The sequence below is a fragment of the Mercenaria mercenaria genome, chromosome 15 (genome assembly GCF_021730395.1).
Source record: "Mercenaria mercenaria strain notata chromosome 15, MADL_Memer_1, whole genome shotgun sequence".
NCBI classification, from domain to species: domain Eukaryota; kingdom Metazoa; phylum Mollusca; class Bivalvia; order Venerida; family Veneridae; genus Mercenaria; species Mercenaria mercenaria.
The window spans coordinates 39,745,686-39,763,374 of NC_069375.1; the positions used below are offsets into that span (position 1 = coordinate 39,745,686).

At 34.5% G+C, this 17,689-nt stretch overlaps 4 protein-coding genes across 4 annotated transcripts in view; 2 read left to right on the top strand and 2 right to left on the bottom strand.

Moving 5' to 3' along the window:
- Window positions 1-10,498, top strand: part of LOC123551782 (uncharacterized short-chain type dehydrogenase/reductase y4vI-like) — a 29,709-nt gene extending 19,211 nt beyond the window's left edge. The window contains exons 14-17 of the mRNA XM_053524197.1: window positions 7,998-8,067; window positions 8,353-8,389; window positions 9,712-9,784; window positions 10,265-10,498. Of these exons, the coding sequence (XP_053380172.1) occupies window positions 7,998-8,067; window positions 8,353-8,389; window positions 9,712-9,784; window positions 10,265-10,444 (360 nt within the window). The 3' untranslated portion in view covers window positions 10,445-10,498. The remainder of the gene's footprint in view (window positions 1-7,997; window positions 8,068-8,352; window positions 8,390-9,711; window positions 9,785-10,264) is intronic.
- Window positions 112-2,272, top strand: LOC123534648 (uncharacterized). The gene is made up of 2 exons (XM_045316983.2): window positions 112-341; window positions 692-2,272. The coding sequence occupies exons 1-2, from the start codon at window positions 241-243 to the stop codon at window positions 2,136-2,138; spliced, it is 1,548 nt and encodes a 515-aa protein (XP_045172918.2). The 5' UTR covers window positions 112-240; the 3' UTR covers window positions 2,139-2,272.
- LOC123534647 (THAP domain-containing protein 6-like) lies at window positions 3,825-5,375 on the bottom strand. Its single transcript, XM_045316982.2, has 2 exons — window positions 5,061-5,375; window positions 3,825-3,988 (listed from the first exon to the last, which is right to left on the bottom strand). The coding sequence occupies exons 1-2, from the start codon at window positions 5,263-5,265 to the stop codon at window positions 3,825-3,827; spliced, it is 369 nt and encodes a 122-aa protein (XP_045172917.2). The 5' UTR covers window positions 5,266-5,375.
- A 2,227-nt stretch (window positions 10,499-12,725) lies between the features above and the next one.
- LOC123556401 (uncharacterized) lies at window positions 12,726-14,474 on the bottom strand. The gene has a single exon (XM_045347105.2). The coding sequence runs from the start codon at window positions 14,472-14,474 to the stop codon at window positions 12,726-12,728; it is 1,749 nt and encodes a 582-aa protein (XP_045203040.2).
- Window positions 14,475-17,689: the final 3,215 nt, after the last annotated feature.

The window sequence follows — 17,689 nt, forward strand, 5'->3', positions numbered from 1 at the left end:
ATCTCTTAGAAACGGCAAAATCGACCACTAATGGTAAATGTTAGACGTTCTGACTGTGTCTCATTTAGCACGTTTCCACGACCAACGTCAAATATCTCGTATCAGTTAATGGCAGATAATAGTTGGTTATCTTCCCCTGCCAACCGATAGGTGGCGCCACTGTTCCCGGTCCATCAGAATCCCTTATCGATTAGCATCATTCTGAGACAAATCAAAACAAACGTTCTTTACTTTTAAAAAATGGAATCTAAGTTCGGATCACTTACAATTCCACAACTGAAGGCAGAATTGAAAAAAAGGGGTGCTAGACTTTCTGGACGTAAGAATGAATTGGTTGAAAGGTACGTACATTTCCCGTTATTTTAGAGAGAAAACAGATATTTTGAAAACGAAAGTAGAATTCCGCCGCGGCGAAAATGAACGCTGTCAACATTTATTTCGCGTATAATTTGCTATTTAGCGTATGTTTGAAGAGTTAATTGTAGCTTTATTTTATATTAGTCTAAATAAATGACCAGAAAATATATTTTCCTTTGTTTCTTGATATTTCTTTATTTCCAGACATTTTTATTTTACGTTGTTGTTCATACATCTGTGAGTGGGTGGGGTTTGGTTTCAACGTTTTCATTACGAATTTATATTCTGCCGTGTAATACATCTTATTTGAAATAGTTCCCTATTCTATTTACAGATTAGTGTCTTACGAGAGAAATCAAAACTTTGGAAATGTAGAGACTTTAGAGCCTGAATACAACATGACATTACCAGATCCCACAAAATATGCGGATGTCAACTCGGATTCAAAATTTCCGAAAACAGAACTAGACAGTGTGCATAAGTATCTGGCACAGCATGAGAAAACCCTGGATAATCGTATTCAAAGACTATACAATGAGCAGTTTTTGAGATATTTCCGTATGTCACCAGGACAGGATGTTGTATATATTAAATCAAGTTGTCATGCAGAGATGAAGAAAGGTGTGTGTTATACTGTAGATATTGAACTTAACTCTGGGGGGTCAGTTATTGAGGCACAGTGTGAATGTGCTGCTGGTATGGGGCCACATGCTCACTGCAAACATGTGTGCACAGTACTTTATGGTGCAGTAATGTTCTCCCAGAAAAAGACAGTAAAAACGGAAGAAACATGCACCCAAAAATTGCAAAGTTTTCATAAGTGTAAAAAATATTTAGGTAGTCCATTAAAGGCTGATACACTTGATATGCCTGGTGCAGCTGAATTAACAAACATTGACTTTGACCCAAGACCAGAGCAGTTTAGAAATTCTGTTAGCTATCAAGACCATTTCAGAAATGCATGCTTGAATTTCCCTGGCATATCCAAAATGCCAATATTTCAAACTTTTGAACCAGCAAACACTAAAGCTGTTGCATTAGATCATGACTATTTAAAACTTTCGCCAGAAGAGAATTTCCTTCAGAAAATTTTCGTTACCAAAATCAGTGATGAAACGGTTATTGATATCGAAAAAAAAACAATGGGCCAGAGCGTGAATAAATTATGGAAAGAGGAACGTACAAAGCGCCTACCATCCTCGATGTTTGGTAAAATTTGCAAGTCTACTGACCGGACTGATAAAGATAAACTAGCCAGATCTTTAGTTGATACAAGAGAAATTAAAGCGGCCGCCTTGGAACATGGACGCAAACATGAAACAATCGCTATAACAAGATTTATGGAAGACACCGGCAACACTGTGCATTCCTGTGGTTTAGTGGTCTCGAAACAATTTCCATTTTTAGCATCTTCACCGGATGGTATTATTAATGCAAAGCATATTGTTGAAGCAAAATGTCCTTATTCTGCAAGAGACAAAGATATCACTCCTGTCACAGTGCCTTATTTAAGTTGTTACGACCGTGGACAATACTCTCTTAATATGAATCATAATTACTATTATCAAATCCAAGGCCAGCTATTGTGCACTGGAGCTAAAAAATGTTCACTGATTATCTGTTCAGCAGATAACCTGAAGATTAGGGACATCAAATATTTTGATATTGAAAGAAATGACACTTTCATATCAGAAATGGTTGGCCAGTTAAAAACTTTCTTTGAAAGCCATTTCAAAATGGTCCTGCTGGAAAAACATTTTTACAAGCCATATATAGACTAAGTTCATTGTCATATATATATTAAGAAAACAGACACCTCTCAGATGTTTTTATTTGCGATAACCTGACCTGTCTGTAAAATCACTGCGACTAGTCAGCTAGAATCAGAACTTTATTTTTTCAAGAATACCTTCAGTTAAATAGAATACCTATATCTAAAAATCATCCTGATTCTATCATTGATATCGAAAACCATTTTGTGATGTAAAAATTATTGATATAATTTGATTTTATTAAATGAGTTATAGATATCATTGATATCATTAAATTGTTTTAAAGATATCAATAAAACTGATTTAAAATTAATAATGGTAAAATGATTATCTAATTAAAAAAAATTTTCTGATATATTTGAATACATTTGATATCATTATTAAATGTCAGTGATGTAAACGATATCACGGTATCAAATGGGTGCGTAGTTAGTAAAATGGTCTGACATAAATCTTTCAAATCTGTACTGATGCTACATCAAGTATTCATTTTCTAAGTTTAACTTCAGGAATAAACACAGAATGAAGTTTTGAAATTGATTTATTTTACTTGTTTTTAATCTCTTGTTTGATAATATGCAGAAAGTATTCAATATATACATATTTATTATATCAAAGTGTTGTGTTTTCTTTGACATCAACAACTGTCAACAGAAACTATGTTGTACTCAATGTGCTAAGCATGTTTTGGAACTATACACGTCTTGAAGTTACACAACATAAAACAGACATAAGTTATATGTGATGACAACTTTGTTTCCGTGCCCGTTAAAGGACATGTCAAGATCTTGTAAGTTTTTCCTAGTCCAATAATTCTTTCAATATGTACCCTTTTACTGGATATTTTCCTGTCATTAAGAACTATTTTCCCAGACATTCTTTTTTCTTTTTGAAGAACGTTGGTACATTAACTCGAACATTTGCTGTCGCAAACAAATCCTGAACGTTAAAACCTTTATCGGCCATTACACTATCCCCGGGGTCACAGGCATTTACAATTTTACACCTTTCAACAATTTGTCTGTCACTGGTAGACCCTCCATAAGCTTCAGAAATATAGTTTACTAATCCACCAGGTGTTGTGCCAACAAGAACTTTAATAGTGTTTCTGTTCTTGTATGTTGAATATGTAGACTGCTGAGCTCTAGGTGCTTTAGGTTTCTTAATTGGGCATTCAGTTCCATCAATTATGATTCTTGTCTTTGGAAATTTTAATTTAAAATCCGACGGCATAAAATACCTCACCAGATTCTGACTTGGCCATATATTGGCTTCCCTCCACTGTTTTGACATAAATATAATCCATGTGTAAACAATATTTTTCACACTTGATTCAGAAACTGAGAAAAAAGTTGACAGTTCAAAGTTTGTTGAATATCGCCTTAACTTCATCAAAGTCATAAACAGTTGGTTTTCAACAGATATACCACTTATTTGAAAATATATGTATTTCAAACAGTATGCTGCAGGTCCCAAAGAATTCAACACAAACATAAATTTAGCATATGACTCCAGACCTGTATAAAAATGTATCAGTTCATTGTTGGAAGAAAATCTCTCAATTGAGAACATTGGTGTCTCATCAGTCTGGGTCATACAGTTTTTTACAGTGAATTCATCTTCAAATAGAGGTGTTGCTGTGAATGTCTCAGTCTCTATTACTTCTTCTGCGAAATCAACATGTTCAGTAAAACTTCACTCCAAGTCTTCTTTACAAGACCTATCTAATTCACTTTTTCTATAATCTCTGTTCAAAGCTCTTTCTTTCCTATTTTTTGCTGTCTCCCCTTCCGCTGTTGTCCAAGGAAAAATACTAGGTACTGCTGTTGCCAGAAGCCGTTCATATCCAGGTTTCAATCCTTAAAATAAAGAAATAAAAGACATGTTTAATGATTTTATTTTAATTTATAAGCAATATCGTACTTCATTATAGATACAAGATACCCGTTTCAAGGGCGTTTGTCATACCCTAGATTTGTAAATAGACTATCCGGGCTTTTAACTTGTAAGGTACAAACTTGCATGGATAAACACAAGAAACTGTCTAGCCTTGCGGGAACCCGGACACCTAGCCTATCTGCTAGTGTTTTTCTAGCCGTCCGGTAATCAATTTATTTAGAAAGTGTAATAAATAGAATTTATCATTTTAATATTACCTTGGTTGCAAAGAAAATGGCAATATTAACCTGTACACAAATACCAGGCTTAACTCAGACCAAAATTCAATATTTTTGTCTTTTGTTTAGTTTACATCTGCATTTTAGCACAACTATTCATTGATTGTATTGATGATTAGCAATTTATCAACTAAATAACAAGCACACTATTTTGACAAAAAAAAAAAACACCAAAAAAACGCCAAAAAACAGATAAATCATGAACGCATTTGATTAACGCACAGCTAAAAAAACGGGCAGAAAGGTAACACGTCAGGTTAACGGACTGCTAGAGCACAGGCTAGGCATACAGTTACCGGACAGCTAGGCACTACCTAAATACAAAGCTGGTGATTTAAACGTAAGTATTTACTGTACACGATTACAGTTTACTGTGCGTATACACGCGATAAATCCAATAACTCTACATGACTTTGTACTGTGATTCATCCTCCATTATTTGGGTCCTCCCAAGTTTTGACATTTAGAATGCCAGTCACAAATATAAAACAATCCAACGTCAAATTATTGTGACTAATGACCCCTATAACCTGAATTTTAGTCCTTGACAGAATGAAAGACAGTCAAACATGTTACATACCCAACAAATAACCCATTATTTATGATGAAATAAATTAAGACAGTACATTGAAACATTACCCCTCCCACTCCCAAATAATTGTCAGTTGGTACTTTCGTTTTGAAATAAATCAAATTGCAATACAAAAACATGCTACAGGCGAGAAATTATACAGTTTTTATCATATTATCATACCAAAAATAGTCTCCTTTATGTAGTCATCCGATGTAAAGTGTTTCTTGCATACGACGGACGATTTTGTTGGCGTCCACATTTTCATTGTGTTTTCATCAAGTCGTCGAACGGCCTGTACCCATTTCGCCCTTCTTATAGGATCACTCGGGTATTCATGTCCTCCCCTTTCATGACAACCCGGTACGGAACAACAAGTTTTCGGCATTTTAAGACGTTTAAATTGAATTTATAGAACACGGAAGTAAACTTTCTTTGTTTTTGTGTGAGATAAATCTCGAAGTAATCCGAATGATGGACCGGGACACGTTGCGCCACCTAGTAAGTAACGATAACCGGTAGGCCTAAAGTACGAAAATAAGGTTATTTTCGCGAAAATAAGATTGTTTTACGAAAATAAGCCATATATTTTTTATTTCTTTATTTTTTTTTAATTCTTTCTTTGGTTTCTTAAAGACTATATTAGTATATGCTTCCATACGAAAAATGAGCGATTTTTATCTAATAATAAAGGAATAATCATCATTTAAATGCAAACCGCACTGATTTTACTTACGAAAATAACCGTAATAAATGCGAAAATAAGGCATATATTTTATATCAGTTCTTTTTTCTAAATTCTTTTTTTAGTTTCTTAAAGACTATATTAGCACATTCCTCCATATGAAAAATGAGTGATTTTTATCCAATAATAAAGAGATAATCATCATTTATATGCCAACAGCGCTGATTTTACTTACGAAAATAACCGAAATAAATGCGAAAATAAGCTATTTCTTTTATATCAGTTTATTTTTTAGATATTTTTCTTTAACTTTCTTAATGGCTATAACAATACATGCCCCCATACGGAAAATGATTAATTTGAATCTTATAATAACGAAATAGTAAGCATTTATGTGTCAGCCGCACTGATTTCAATTACGATAATAGCAGTAATAATTGCGAAAATAAGCCATATCGTTTAAACTTTTTTTTTTTTAAATATCTTCTTTTACTTTCTTAAAGACTATAACAGTTAATGCCTCTATGTGAAAAATCAATCATTTTTATCTTTTAGTGAGAATAACGGGAATTATTAACGAAAATAACGGGAATTATGTATTAGATTACGGGGATTTTAACTACTAAAATAACTTTAATAAAGTTACATATTTTAAATCTCTTTTTATTATTATTTTTTATGAATGATACATGCATCTCATTTCAATGGGTTTCATGTAAATATAAATATTTATAATGTTATTCAAAGTAGTTTATGATGTTAATATTTACAATCATAAACAGGAAAACGTTATATATATATATGCAGAGAGATGCAGGTTTCGCATTTTAATAAACGGGAATAAGAATTACCTTTTTTGGTGAAATTTCCGTAAAATACATAGAAAAATAGTTTATATCATACAAAATAACGATTTATGTCTCTTTGAAATAATATGGTATATAATAATATTTCTCTCCATTGTTCCCTTTAATTGCTACTACAAACAACATATCACTTTTGATTGGATTATCACACCTTGATTAATTGTTTGTTTATATAAAGCACGTGTATATTATCTGCAGTGCGCATTGCAATTAACAATCAATCAAGCGATTGTGCTGACATCGGGTAACGCTTTGGTGTATATACTTCAAAGAAAAGTACGACTATTATGAAAATATTTCTTTCTTCATATAATCGATCTCTATCTTATCATTAGTCTACCAAATTTCAGTAACTTATTTTCGCATATAAAAAATTATTTTCGTTACGATTTGAGGTATGTTAATAAATTTCGCAAATTATTTCATAAAATTGTTGGACTAAAATCATTAATTTTCGCTTCATAACTGTCTTATGATCGTATCTATATAATGATATAAATTCAAGTTGAATTAGATAAAAAATAAATAAAATATAGCTTTTTTTCGCATATAAAAAGTTATTTTCGCAAGCGATTTTGACGCATGTTAATTAAAATCGCTATTTATTGGACTAAAATCACTTAATTTTGCTTTGTAAGTGTCTAATGATCGTATCTTTATAATAATATAAATAAAAGTTCATTTAGATATTAAATGAATAAAATATAGCTTATTTTAGCACATAAAAAGTTATTTTCGCAAGCGATTTTGACGCATGATAATTAAAAATCGCTAATTATTTCATAATTATCGGACTAAAATCACTTATTTTTGCTTCATAAGTGTCTAATGATCGTCTATATATAATGATATAAATAAAAATTGATTTTGATAAAAAAAAAATAAAATATAGCTTATTTTCGCATATAAAAAGTTATTTTCGCAAGCGATTTTGACGCATGTTAATTAAAATCGCTAATTATTTCCTAATTATTGGACTAAAATCACTTAATTTTGCTTTATTAGTGTCTAATGATTGTATCTTTATGATGATATAAACTAAAGTTCGTTAATGTAATAAATAAATAAAATATAGCTTATTTTCGCACATAAAAAGTTATTTTCGCAAGCGATTTTGACGCATGTTAATTAAAATCGCTAATAATTTCCTAATTGTTGGACTAAAATCGTTTCGTTTTGTTTTATAAGTGTCAAATGATCGTCTCTATATAATGATATAAAATAAATTTTAATTAGATATAGAATAAAAAATATATGGCTTATTTTCGTAAAAAATCTTATTTTCGCGAAAATAACCTTATTTTCGCACTTTAGGCCTACCCACGATAACTCGCCGCTATCTGCCATTGTTACGCCGAGCTATGGCCTTCTTTTTCTACTTTTGTCATTCTGGAAAAGGTATTGATGATCATAAATAAAAACCAACGTTTAAACGTTTCTCTCCTGTACTATAACCCGTTTCTGGATAACGATATGCTCGTGAAAAAAATTAAACACGAGCCTTTTACCAATTACCTGTATTTCTAATAGCTTGACGGAATCTATTTTTTAATACATGTATCTTTGTAGATGCCAGAGGTCGGTGTTTATTGTATGACAAAAGCTTCTATGGATATGTTTACACAGTGTCTTGCACTTGGTGAGTTGAAATGAAAAAATAACAACAACATTGTAGTATGAATATATTATTTTTCTATAATATCTTGTGAATGATAAACTATTTTGCAATAATTATAATATACGTTTGCAATAACTGCATGAAAAATTCTCCTTGGCCATAAAAATCTTAATGCATAACTAGTATTTATAAAGAACATTTTGCACAATCACAATGCCTACAATGAAACAGATCCTATTTTTAAGGTTATTCAAAAGAAGTATTAGTTCTGCAAGTAAACTCTGTTATTTTTTTTATTTATTTTAGAAATGGCCCCTCACGGTGTTAGAGTAAATGCCATAAAGTAAGTGATTATTTTTATTTTATCTTTAGTATTTCAAATATTTCAATATTCAAACTTTGCTTTTCAGTTTTAACAATCTCTACCAGAAAAAAATAATAACCGCGTTATTAGAATCGAATTCTGACACTTTTAAGATTTCTTTTTACATAAACGAAGGATTTAACCGTGTATCGTCTTGTCTCGCAAAATGAGCTACTTTGACCAAGGGAAAAGGATTCCAGATTAGTACCCCTTCCTGGTGTAATTCGAGCGTGTTAGAATGGAAACAGATTTAAGTTTCCGGCCTTCATGATTAGATTACGACGCATTTGAACTAAAAACCCTGTTTTATTTGCCGACAGAGCACGCAAAACTAAAATATATTTCCCAAATAAGATATAACAGGACCATGTTTTAATATATCTTAAAATAGTTTAATTTGTAAATACACCCCTTGTAATAGCTGACTCTGGCTATGCCTTCGTAAACATGTCTTCGTGCTATATATGAGCCGTGCCATGGGAAAACCAACATAGTGGGTTTGCGACCAGCATGGATCCAGACCAGCCTGCGCATCCGCGCAGTCTGGTCAGGCTCCATGCTGTTCGCTTTTAAAGCCTATTGGAATTGGGAAACTGTTAGCGAACAGCATGGATCCTGACCAGTTTGCGCGGATGCGCAGGCTGGTCTGGATCCATGCTGGTCGCAAAGCCACTATGTTGGTTTTCCCATGGCACGGCTCATATTATTTCTTAAATAAATTCATCAATATTTTCCATGGTAAGAGAATACGCTAATATTTACATAGCGAAACGCAATCATTGGTGACGTTGATGCTACTTTAAACTTACACATGTTGGTGTCAAACGTGGAGACCTGTATCGCGGCCCGTCCAGTATAATTTTGGTTACTATCCCATATCGGAATAATTTTGGATGGTGCTTAATCTTGCTATTTCAGTGAAAAATCTTGTAAATGCTTGCTTATGATAACTTATTAGATGAAATGTCAATAACGATTTAAATAAATATACGTTTACTTTAATAAAATCGGGAAATTTTGCAGATCGGGTTGTTCCTGAGTTTGTATTCGACTTCAATATGATATAACATTTCTTCTTCTTTTTTGTAAATCCGTTTGTGTTACACTAATTACAACACGAGCTTCACATGCACAGGTGACAGCTGACAGCAGTATCCCTCAAATCACCATATTAGTTAGGATTTAATAAATAATAAATAATGAAAAATGTTTGCATTAAAGTTTCAAGAAAGAATAATTGCCATGAGGCGTTTTAAAGTCCTTGAGTGTCTCTCAACTAAATGCGTATAATTGTTCTTCAGTCCTGGTACCATAGTAAGTAACATTGCCCGACGACCCTGGGGAGCGTACCAAGATGAAGAACTATATCGAAAGGTAACAAGTTGTTACATATAGAATTTTAATATTATGCATAAGAGTCGAAGAAAACAGGTTGATTTTAGAATTAAATAATTTCTCTGTTCAAACTTTTTTAAAGTTTATTTCAAAACGAAGAAGCGTCGGTTTTCAGATTTGAATAAAACTTACGAATTAGGGAGATGGACAAAAATATGGGCTAACTGATACTTACATCTTACGGATTTTCTTTCATGACGGGTACTGTGACTACTACAGTGGGTATTTTGAGCACATCTAGTACATGCATTATCAGTTCCATTCTCATCGAGTACATGCATTATCAGTTCCATTCTCATCGAGTACATGCATTATCAGTTCCATTCTCATCGAGTACATGCATTATCATTTCCATTCTCATCGAGTACATGCATTATTACTTCCATTTTCTATGAGTGCATGCGCGATTATTTCAGTTTTAGTAGGGTACGTTCATGATAATCAATTTTCAATTTTCAGTTTTTGGAAAAACAAGCTTCGGGTCACCCACTAGGTCGTGTTGGTCAGCCAGAAGATTGTGCAGAGGCAGTGGCCTTTCTGGCTTCAGATTCGGCAAGCTTTATCACAGGTCAGATCATGTTTTTAGATGGCGGGAGACATTGTGTATCTGCCGGTGTAGCAACCGCTGTTAAGAAATGAGTGTCTCGATTTTATGTCAGAAAAAAAATAAAGATCGAAAGGTCATCTTGTGGCGATCAGTGTAATCTTTACTTCAGTGTATAATCGGAAGTGCCAGCACAGCAAGAAGGAAATTGTTACAATAGTTTTTGCTTAACGTGTGCAAAGTAGTTTAAAACAGATTTAAATGTTTTTGTTTTGTTTTTTTTTTCAAAATGTTGTGGTTTTTTTCAAATGTAAAAAAAAAAATGATACTCGTTTAATGAATCGAGAAAAGTGTAAAGTTTTATAATCGTGCACTGTATATATAAAATGTTAAATGTTTGTGTTTATATATTTTACAAACGTTCCATTTTAAACAAACGTGTTTCAGAACAGTTACGAAAGGTCGAATGGTTTTGATACAGTAAGAATAAGCCTATCATTCTACTTAAGAAATAGGCTAATAGGCCTACATCCCAAACAGTGATTTGTCATTGAGTAAAACCATTGTTTTGAGTTTAGATGCCAAGGAATTATATATCCCAAACAGTTATTGTCATTGAATAAAGCCATTGTTTAGAGTTTAGATGCCAAGGAATTTTATATCCGAAACAGTTAGGTCTATTTTTCATTGAATAAAATCATTGTTTGGAGTTAAGATGCGAACGAGGGTGCAGTCCGAGTGATATAATAATACGCATCCTAGAAACGACAAACAATGATTTTATTCATGAGCAAACCACTGCTTGAGATATATTATTTCGATTCTAATACATTATCAAGAATCATTATGTACGTCCTTGACGTTATCAATCAAATATGTGCCTGATTTCTGTTGATTTCTTTCCAAGCGCGCCTTGCCGTCTGACGCTATGACGTAATAATTGTGAGGTCAGAAAAATGAATTATTTAGAGGTTAATACACGACAGAGCCGGGCCGGGAGGTGATAATCGGTCCGGAAAATGAATAATGGCCCGAGGGCCATTATGAATTTCGGGCCGATTAACACCTCCCGGCCAGGCTCTTGCATGTATTAATGTCTTTAATACATATGTTTTGTTGAACTACTCAAGGAAGGTAGAATTACAGCTCCTGTCGTTAGATTCCAATGGCTAAATAGTTCGGGCACTCTTGTCTCAAAATTTGTGTTTGTTCGTAGCCGGAAGCAATTTGGGGTCATAAGTGAGTTTACTATAATAAACTTATTCTTGCACATTAAGACAAATTAGATCTACAGAATTTCTTGTCGGTCAGGAGCTAATTTTAAGTAAATTCGTAGATTAGATCTAATGTATCTATCAAACTCATCTAATCGCCATTCTAAAAATGTGGAAGAACACACACTTTGGAAAAAAAACTGCGATTTTATTTCTAGACTAGCTAGATATCTTGATCTTTGTTTATGAAAAGCAGTCATGCATTTTCACTGAGAAGAAACCCGCAACTTCGTCGAAATTTGTGCGAATCATGCTGTTTTCCAATACTCGAACACTGTTGAAACTCGGGACTCTGGCTCCAAAGTAAATACGAGAATGTTATGTTTTATTACTAACTTTAAGCCAAGATTTGTAATTCTGTGATAATTAGAGGTTAATACACGACAGAGCCGGGCCGGGAGGTGATAATCGGCCCGGAAAATGAATAATGGCCCGAGGGCTTTAGTCTGAGGGCCATAATGAATTTCGGGCCGATTATCACCTCCCGGCCAGGCTCTTGCGTGTATTAATGTCTTTAATACATATGATTTGTTGCACTACTCGAGTGTGTGTGTGTGTTGTGGGGGCGGGGGGGGGGGGGGGGGTGTAGAATTACAACTCCTGTCGTTAGATTTCAATGGCTAAATAGTTTGGGGTAGCTACTTTTGTCTCAAAATTTGTGTTTGTTCGTAGCCGGAAGCAGTTATGCAATTTGGGGTCATAAGTGAGTGTACTACAGTAAACTTATTCTTGCACATTTAGACAAAGTAGATCTAGATCTGCAGAATTTCTTGTCGGTCAGAAGCTAAGTAAATTCATAATGTATGATAGATCTAGATTTACTATCTATCAAACTCATCAGTGGTTCGCCATTCTAAAAATATGGAACAACACATAATTTGAGCCAGTTCATGAAAGAAAAACTGCAATTTTATTAACAATAGCTAGAATCTAGATATCTAGATCTATGTTTATGAAAAGCAGTCATAACATTTTCACTGAGAAGAAACTCGCAACTTCGTCGAAATTTGTGTGAATCATGCTTTTTACAACGCATACTCGAACACTGTTGAAATTCGGAACTCTGGCTCCAAAGTAAAACAAATGAAACAGTTGTATGTCTTCATTTGAAACTGTACACTTTAAGATATAGGCTTCCTAACCCGTGTTGTTCCGATATGACAAATTTTGACATGTCTTTGTTGAAACTCATACTGTACGCGTATTCTAGTTTACTCTCCGTATGCATTATTTCTCTTATAACGTTCAAATCTTTGTCGCACTGCAAAATAGGGTTCCCTCCACGACCAAAGACGTATACATTATTCTCAGAGTCAAGAACTACATCTAGTGGTCCTCTGAGATTAACATTCTCCCCATTTGTAAGTTCTTTAAATATGGTGCCACTTTTATCAAGTGCAATCACTGTGTCCCAGTCGGTACTTGACACATAGATCCTTTCCGTCTGTTGGTCAAATGCTACTGCATGTGCGGATTGTAGTTTAGGAACTTCGTTCTTTGTCACAGGAACAGCAAATTTCTGATGACCATCAACGTCCATGAAATCAATAGCACCTGCTGTCTGAGACAAGCAAATGAGATGTCGAACGGATTCGTTGTATGAAATAGCATGGTAAGCAAATTTTGAACTTATTTTGGTCTTCAATTCCAGTTGTCTTGGCAAAACATTCATGACGATAATGGATTGTACCTCTGGCAACGAAACAGCAATAGTTGTATCATTTATCCTTGTCATTGAACAAGGATAAGAAAGGCATTTGTAAGTCGATAGAAACGTCATCTTTTCTGCATCAAACTGCAATAGCTCTAATTGGTCTTGTAAGGCAACGATAATGTACTTCCCCGCCCATGTACAGTACTTGGGACACCCGTAACTATCATAATCAAGTTCCTTTTCTAGTGTAGCATTTCTTTGTCGAAAGCTACTATTACCTTCGTGAGCTTGTATTTGGCTTGCCGGCGACTCTTGCGAATTAAACTCTGAGGAGTTTTCTTTGACTTGTAGGCAGTTACTGATCGATTCAATAATATCGTTCACAGGCTTTAATTCAACAAGCCGGATTTTACAAGTTAGAGAGTTGTCGCTAAGGGAAAGCATCTGTTCTTCCAGTTCATGCAATTCATTTCCAAGTTTTCTTTCAAAGAGAATTTGACACTTTGTCGAAGCATTACTTCTAACTGCTTCTGCTGTTTGTTTCAGCAGAGATACTTTGCTTTTCAGATGCGATATCTTACTGGCATTCGCAGAACTTGTTTCCAGGACACAATTGCATCTTTCCTTCACATCCTGTAATACCGTAGTTTCCAATTTTTTACAAGCGTTCTCAATTTTAGTTTTGAAATCGTTCAGTTCTCTTTGTATTTCAGTATTGGTTTCTTTGATACCGTCATACTTTTTGCGTTCTCCTTCTGACAGTATATCGATACTGTTCTCTAATTCTTCCAATTTCTTTTCTGCACTTATTCCATCATCTGTAGACACATTTGAACTTTCTTCATTTAAACAAACCAGATTCTCACACTTTCGATGATTTACAATGGCGCATTCGTTGCAACATAATACATCGTGATCGTTACATAGATATTTTACCTCTTCGTGTTTATGATCAGGGCATCTTGTAAGTTGTCTCAACAGCTGTCCAGCTTCGATCTCTTTTGACTTAGTTTCAATATCACACACGTTATGATTCAAAGACGACTTTATTTTCTTGTGGTATGTATTACAGTCCATGCATAGACCTTCTTCACATTCATGACAGTATATTTTAGCACCCACATTTTTCCCGTCCCTTAGACAAGGTTTGCATTCACATTTTAAACCTTCGTCAAGTGTACTTATTTGAGTCGCCATTATCCAAACAAAACTGTACGAAACTGTTATGTGTACGTCTTTCCAAGTTTCAACATTTTATTATGACATTATCTGCTAAAATACAAGTTTGAATAAAATTTATACGGGAATCCATTCTTTTTAGGAATTGAATAAAAGCCCGACACACTCGGATAATGTTTTCTATCGGTTAATAGAACGACTTTGTTTAACATTCAATAGTTTAAGCAATCGTTATCTTTTACAACCTTACCGGATCATATTTCTTAACCAAGGTCGTTCGATTGATATCAGTAGGAAAGAGTTATGTACATATAAAGCATACTTTAAGCGTGTTTATACATAATATGTGTTTAAAGGGACATCTCTCCGGGCCAGGTGTACACCACATTTTTTTTTCAAAAGTTTTGACAAGAGATATCAACACGTTTAATATATCCATGCATAACAATAACTATGTATAATTTAATTCAACTTATTTAAAGTAAGGCGTAAAAAATGTTTGTTTCCGGTATCCAGACCTACCCTAAATTTTTGGCCCGACCCTAAATGTGCGTATGGCCTAGGAGAATACGTTTTTCAATTTTCTAATAAAAAGTTGCAAAAACGCACTTTTTATGCTTTAAACATGGTCACTAATGTTAGAAATCAACTAACTAATGTTCTAAAGGCATAACCCCCTTATTTGTATTCATTTTTCACACAAAAATGATTTCCGAAATGTCTCCCTTAATAAAAAAAAACCATCCGACCTACCTACCCTAATGTTTTTGAGCATGTTACCGGAAACAAAGAATATTTTAGACCTAAGCAGTTAAGTGACTAGCCTGTACAGAGCTTTATTTCATATTTTACAGAATTGTTATTACTTTTTTATTACATTTGATAACATTAACTTATGTTCAATTTAATCAATATCTCACACAAAGTATACACAGTCAAAAAATATATACGAAAAAGCATTCACGCATAATTACAAAGAAAACAAATTTATTTACATGTACTTCATACTTTTGCCGTTAACTAACTAAACTCGAATGAATCAATGGCAGTTTTCAAAAAATCATCGTTTACATAATTTTGCCTTATAACTATGCGTAATATGAGAATACGGATCTGTCCTGCATATTTTATGCCCCTCTCCGAAGAAGGAGGGGTATATTGTTTTGCTGATGTCGGTCGGTCTATCAAAGGTTAAGGTCACATTGACTCAGAACAGTATAATTGTTTTTGCAAAATAACTACAGAATGCTATGGTCTAAGATCACATTTGATACGGAGTTCACTTATGACTGGTAAATGGCCCATAATTATTGATTTGAATTCAGCACGTCAAACGTCCAGTGCACAGTGACCAAATAATTTCTTTTCTTTGTGCAGTTACTGACTGCATCAAGGGGGTAGTTCGTATTCTACAAGCTCTGGTACGAATTTTGATGATGTCCTTCAATTTAGGAAATCTTAGAATGTGCTGGTCAATTCTAGAATTGAGTTTGCGCGCATTTTAAAAGTTTGGATTTTCATTATTTATTATAAGTTGTGTTCGGTATACTTACTTCTTTCCAAGAAAATCATATTTTATTATCAGAAGTGTTTGAACAATTACCTTGATAGTTCTTCTTTTATACTTTACCACAGTAACAGAAGATATTAGCGGACGGACGAACAACTCCATTTCATAATACATCCCGTTTTATGCCCCCACTTTGTGGGGGCGTCTAGATTTGCCCTTGTTCGTCCGTCCGTCCGTCCATCCATCCATCCGTCCGTCCGTCCGTCCGTCCGTCCGTCCGTCCGAGAATGTTGTGTCGCGCCTAGCTCCAAAAGTATTTGACGTAGAGTCACAAAACTTTACAGGAATGTTGGTCAGCATGTGTAGTTGTGCACCTGGGGTTTCGCGTCCGGTTTTATTCAGTCATGTAGGAGTTATGGCCCTTGACTTTGTAAAAATTTGTCATTTTAATGTTGTGTCGCGCGTAGCTCCAAAAGTATTTGACGTAGAGTCACAAAACTTTACAGGAATGTTGGTCAGCATGTGTAGTTGTGCACCTGGGGTTTCGCGTCCGGTTTCATTCAGTCATGTAGGAGTTATGGCCCTTGACTTTGTAAAAATTGGTCATTTTAATGTTGTGTCGTGCCTAGCTCCAAAAGTATTTGACGTAGAGTCACAAAACCTTACAGGAATGTTGGTCAGCATGTGTAGTTGTGCACATGGGGTTTCCTGTCCGGATTCATTCAGTCTTGTAGGAATTATGGCCCCTGACTTAGTAAAATATTGGTCATTTTAATGTTGTGTCGCGCGTAACTCCAAAAGTATTTGACCTAGAGTCACCAAAGTTTACAGGAATGTTGGTCAGCATGTGCAGATGTGCACCTGGGGTTTTGCGTCCGGATTTATTCAGTCATGTAGGAGTTATGGCCCCTGACTTAGTTAAAAATTGGTCATTTTAATGTTGTGTCGCGCATAGCTGCAAAAGTATTTGACCTAGAGTCATCAAAGTTTACAGTAATGTTGGTCAGCATGTGCAGTTGTGGGGTTTTGCGTCCAGCTTCATTCAGTATTGTAGGAGTTATGGCCCCTGACCTAGGAAAAAATCTGTGTCCTTTGTCATGTAGTGGGGGCATCTGTGTCCCATGGACACATTTCTAGTTTGTGTATAACTAGAAATTGTCGTTCACGAAAAACGTATGCTTCCCGCAACTTACCAGGCATAAATTGTAAAATGCCGTAAAATAAGGGTCATAACTCCAGGGGAAGTCACTGAACCATAACATTCCAACCATACATACAGTTAGGCTTGGCAGTGGTTACTCCTGTAAAGTTTGGTGGAATTCCAACCAGTGGTATCAGAGAAGTAGCACAGATCAAAGAATCTGACAAATCAAGGGTCAGGACTGAAACTAATTTAATCAGAAAATGACGGTAATGTCCACAACTAACTTTTACACTAATCTCTTGTGAGGTTTGGTGAAAGTCAGCCTAATTGTACACAGCAGGTAGTGTAAATACTGTAAAATATGACTAATCAATGGCCATAACTCTGTTGAAAATCACTGGACCAGAACATGTCGATGATATGTATAACTATGCTTGACATTGATAACTCCTATAAGGTTTCGTGGAAATCTGCCCAATGGTGTAAGAGAAGTTGCCAAAATTGCATAAAATTTGAAATAAAGGGTCATAACTCTGCTGAAAATTGCCAAACCGACAAATGCCCATGAAATGCATAACA

Excerpts from the sequence above, each read along its gene's own strand:
- LOC123534648 (XM_045316983.2), top strand. The coding sequence starts at position 241 with ATGGAATCTAAGTTCGGATCACTTACAATTCCACAACTGAAGGCAGAA. Across the intron at positions 342-691 it reads AAGAATGAATTGGTTGAAAG|ATTAGTGTCTTACGAGAGAA; the intron begins GTACGTACATTT and ends TTCTATTTACAG.
- LOC123534647 (XM_045316982.2), bottom strand. The coding sequence starts at position 5,265 with ATGCCGAAAACTTGTTGTTCCGTACCGGGTTGTCATGAAAGGGGAGGA. Across the intron at positions 3,989-5,060 it reads CATAAAGGAGACTATTTTTG|GATTGAAACCTGGATATGAA; the intron begins GTATGATAATAT and ends CTTTATTTTAAG.
- LOC123556401 (XM_045347105.2), bottom strand. The coding sequence starts at position 14,474 with ATGGCGACTCAAATAAGTACACTTGACGAAGGTTTAAAATGTGAATGC.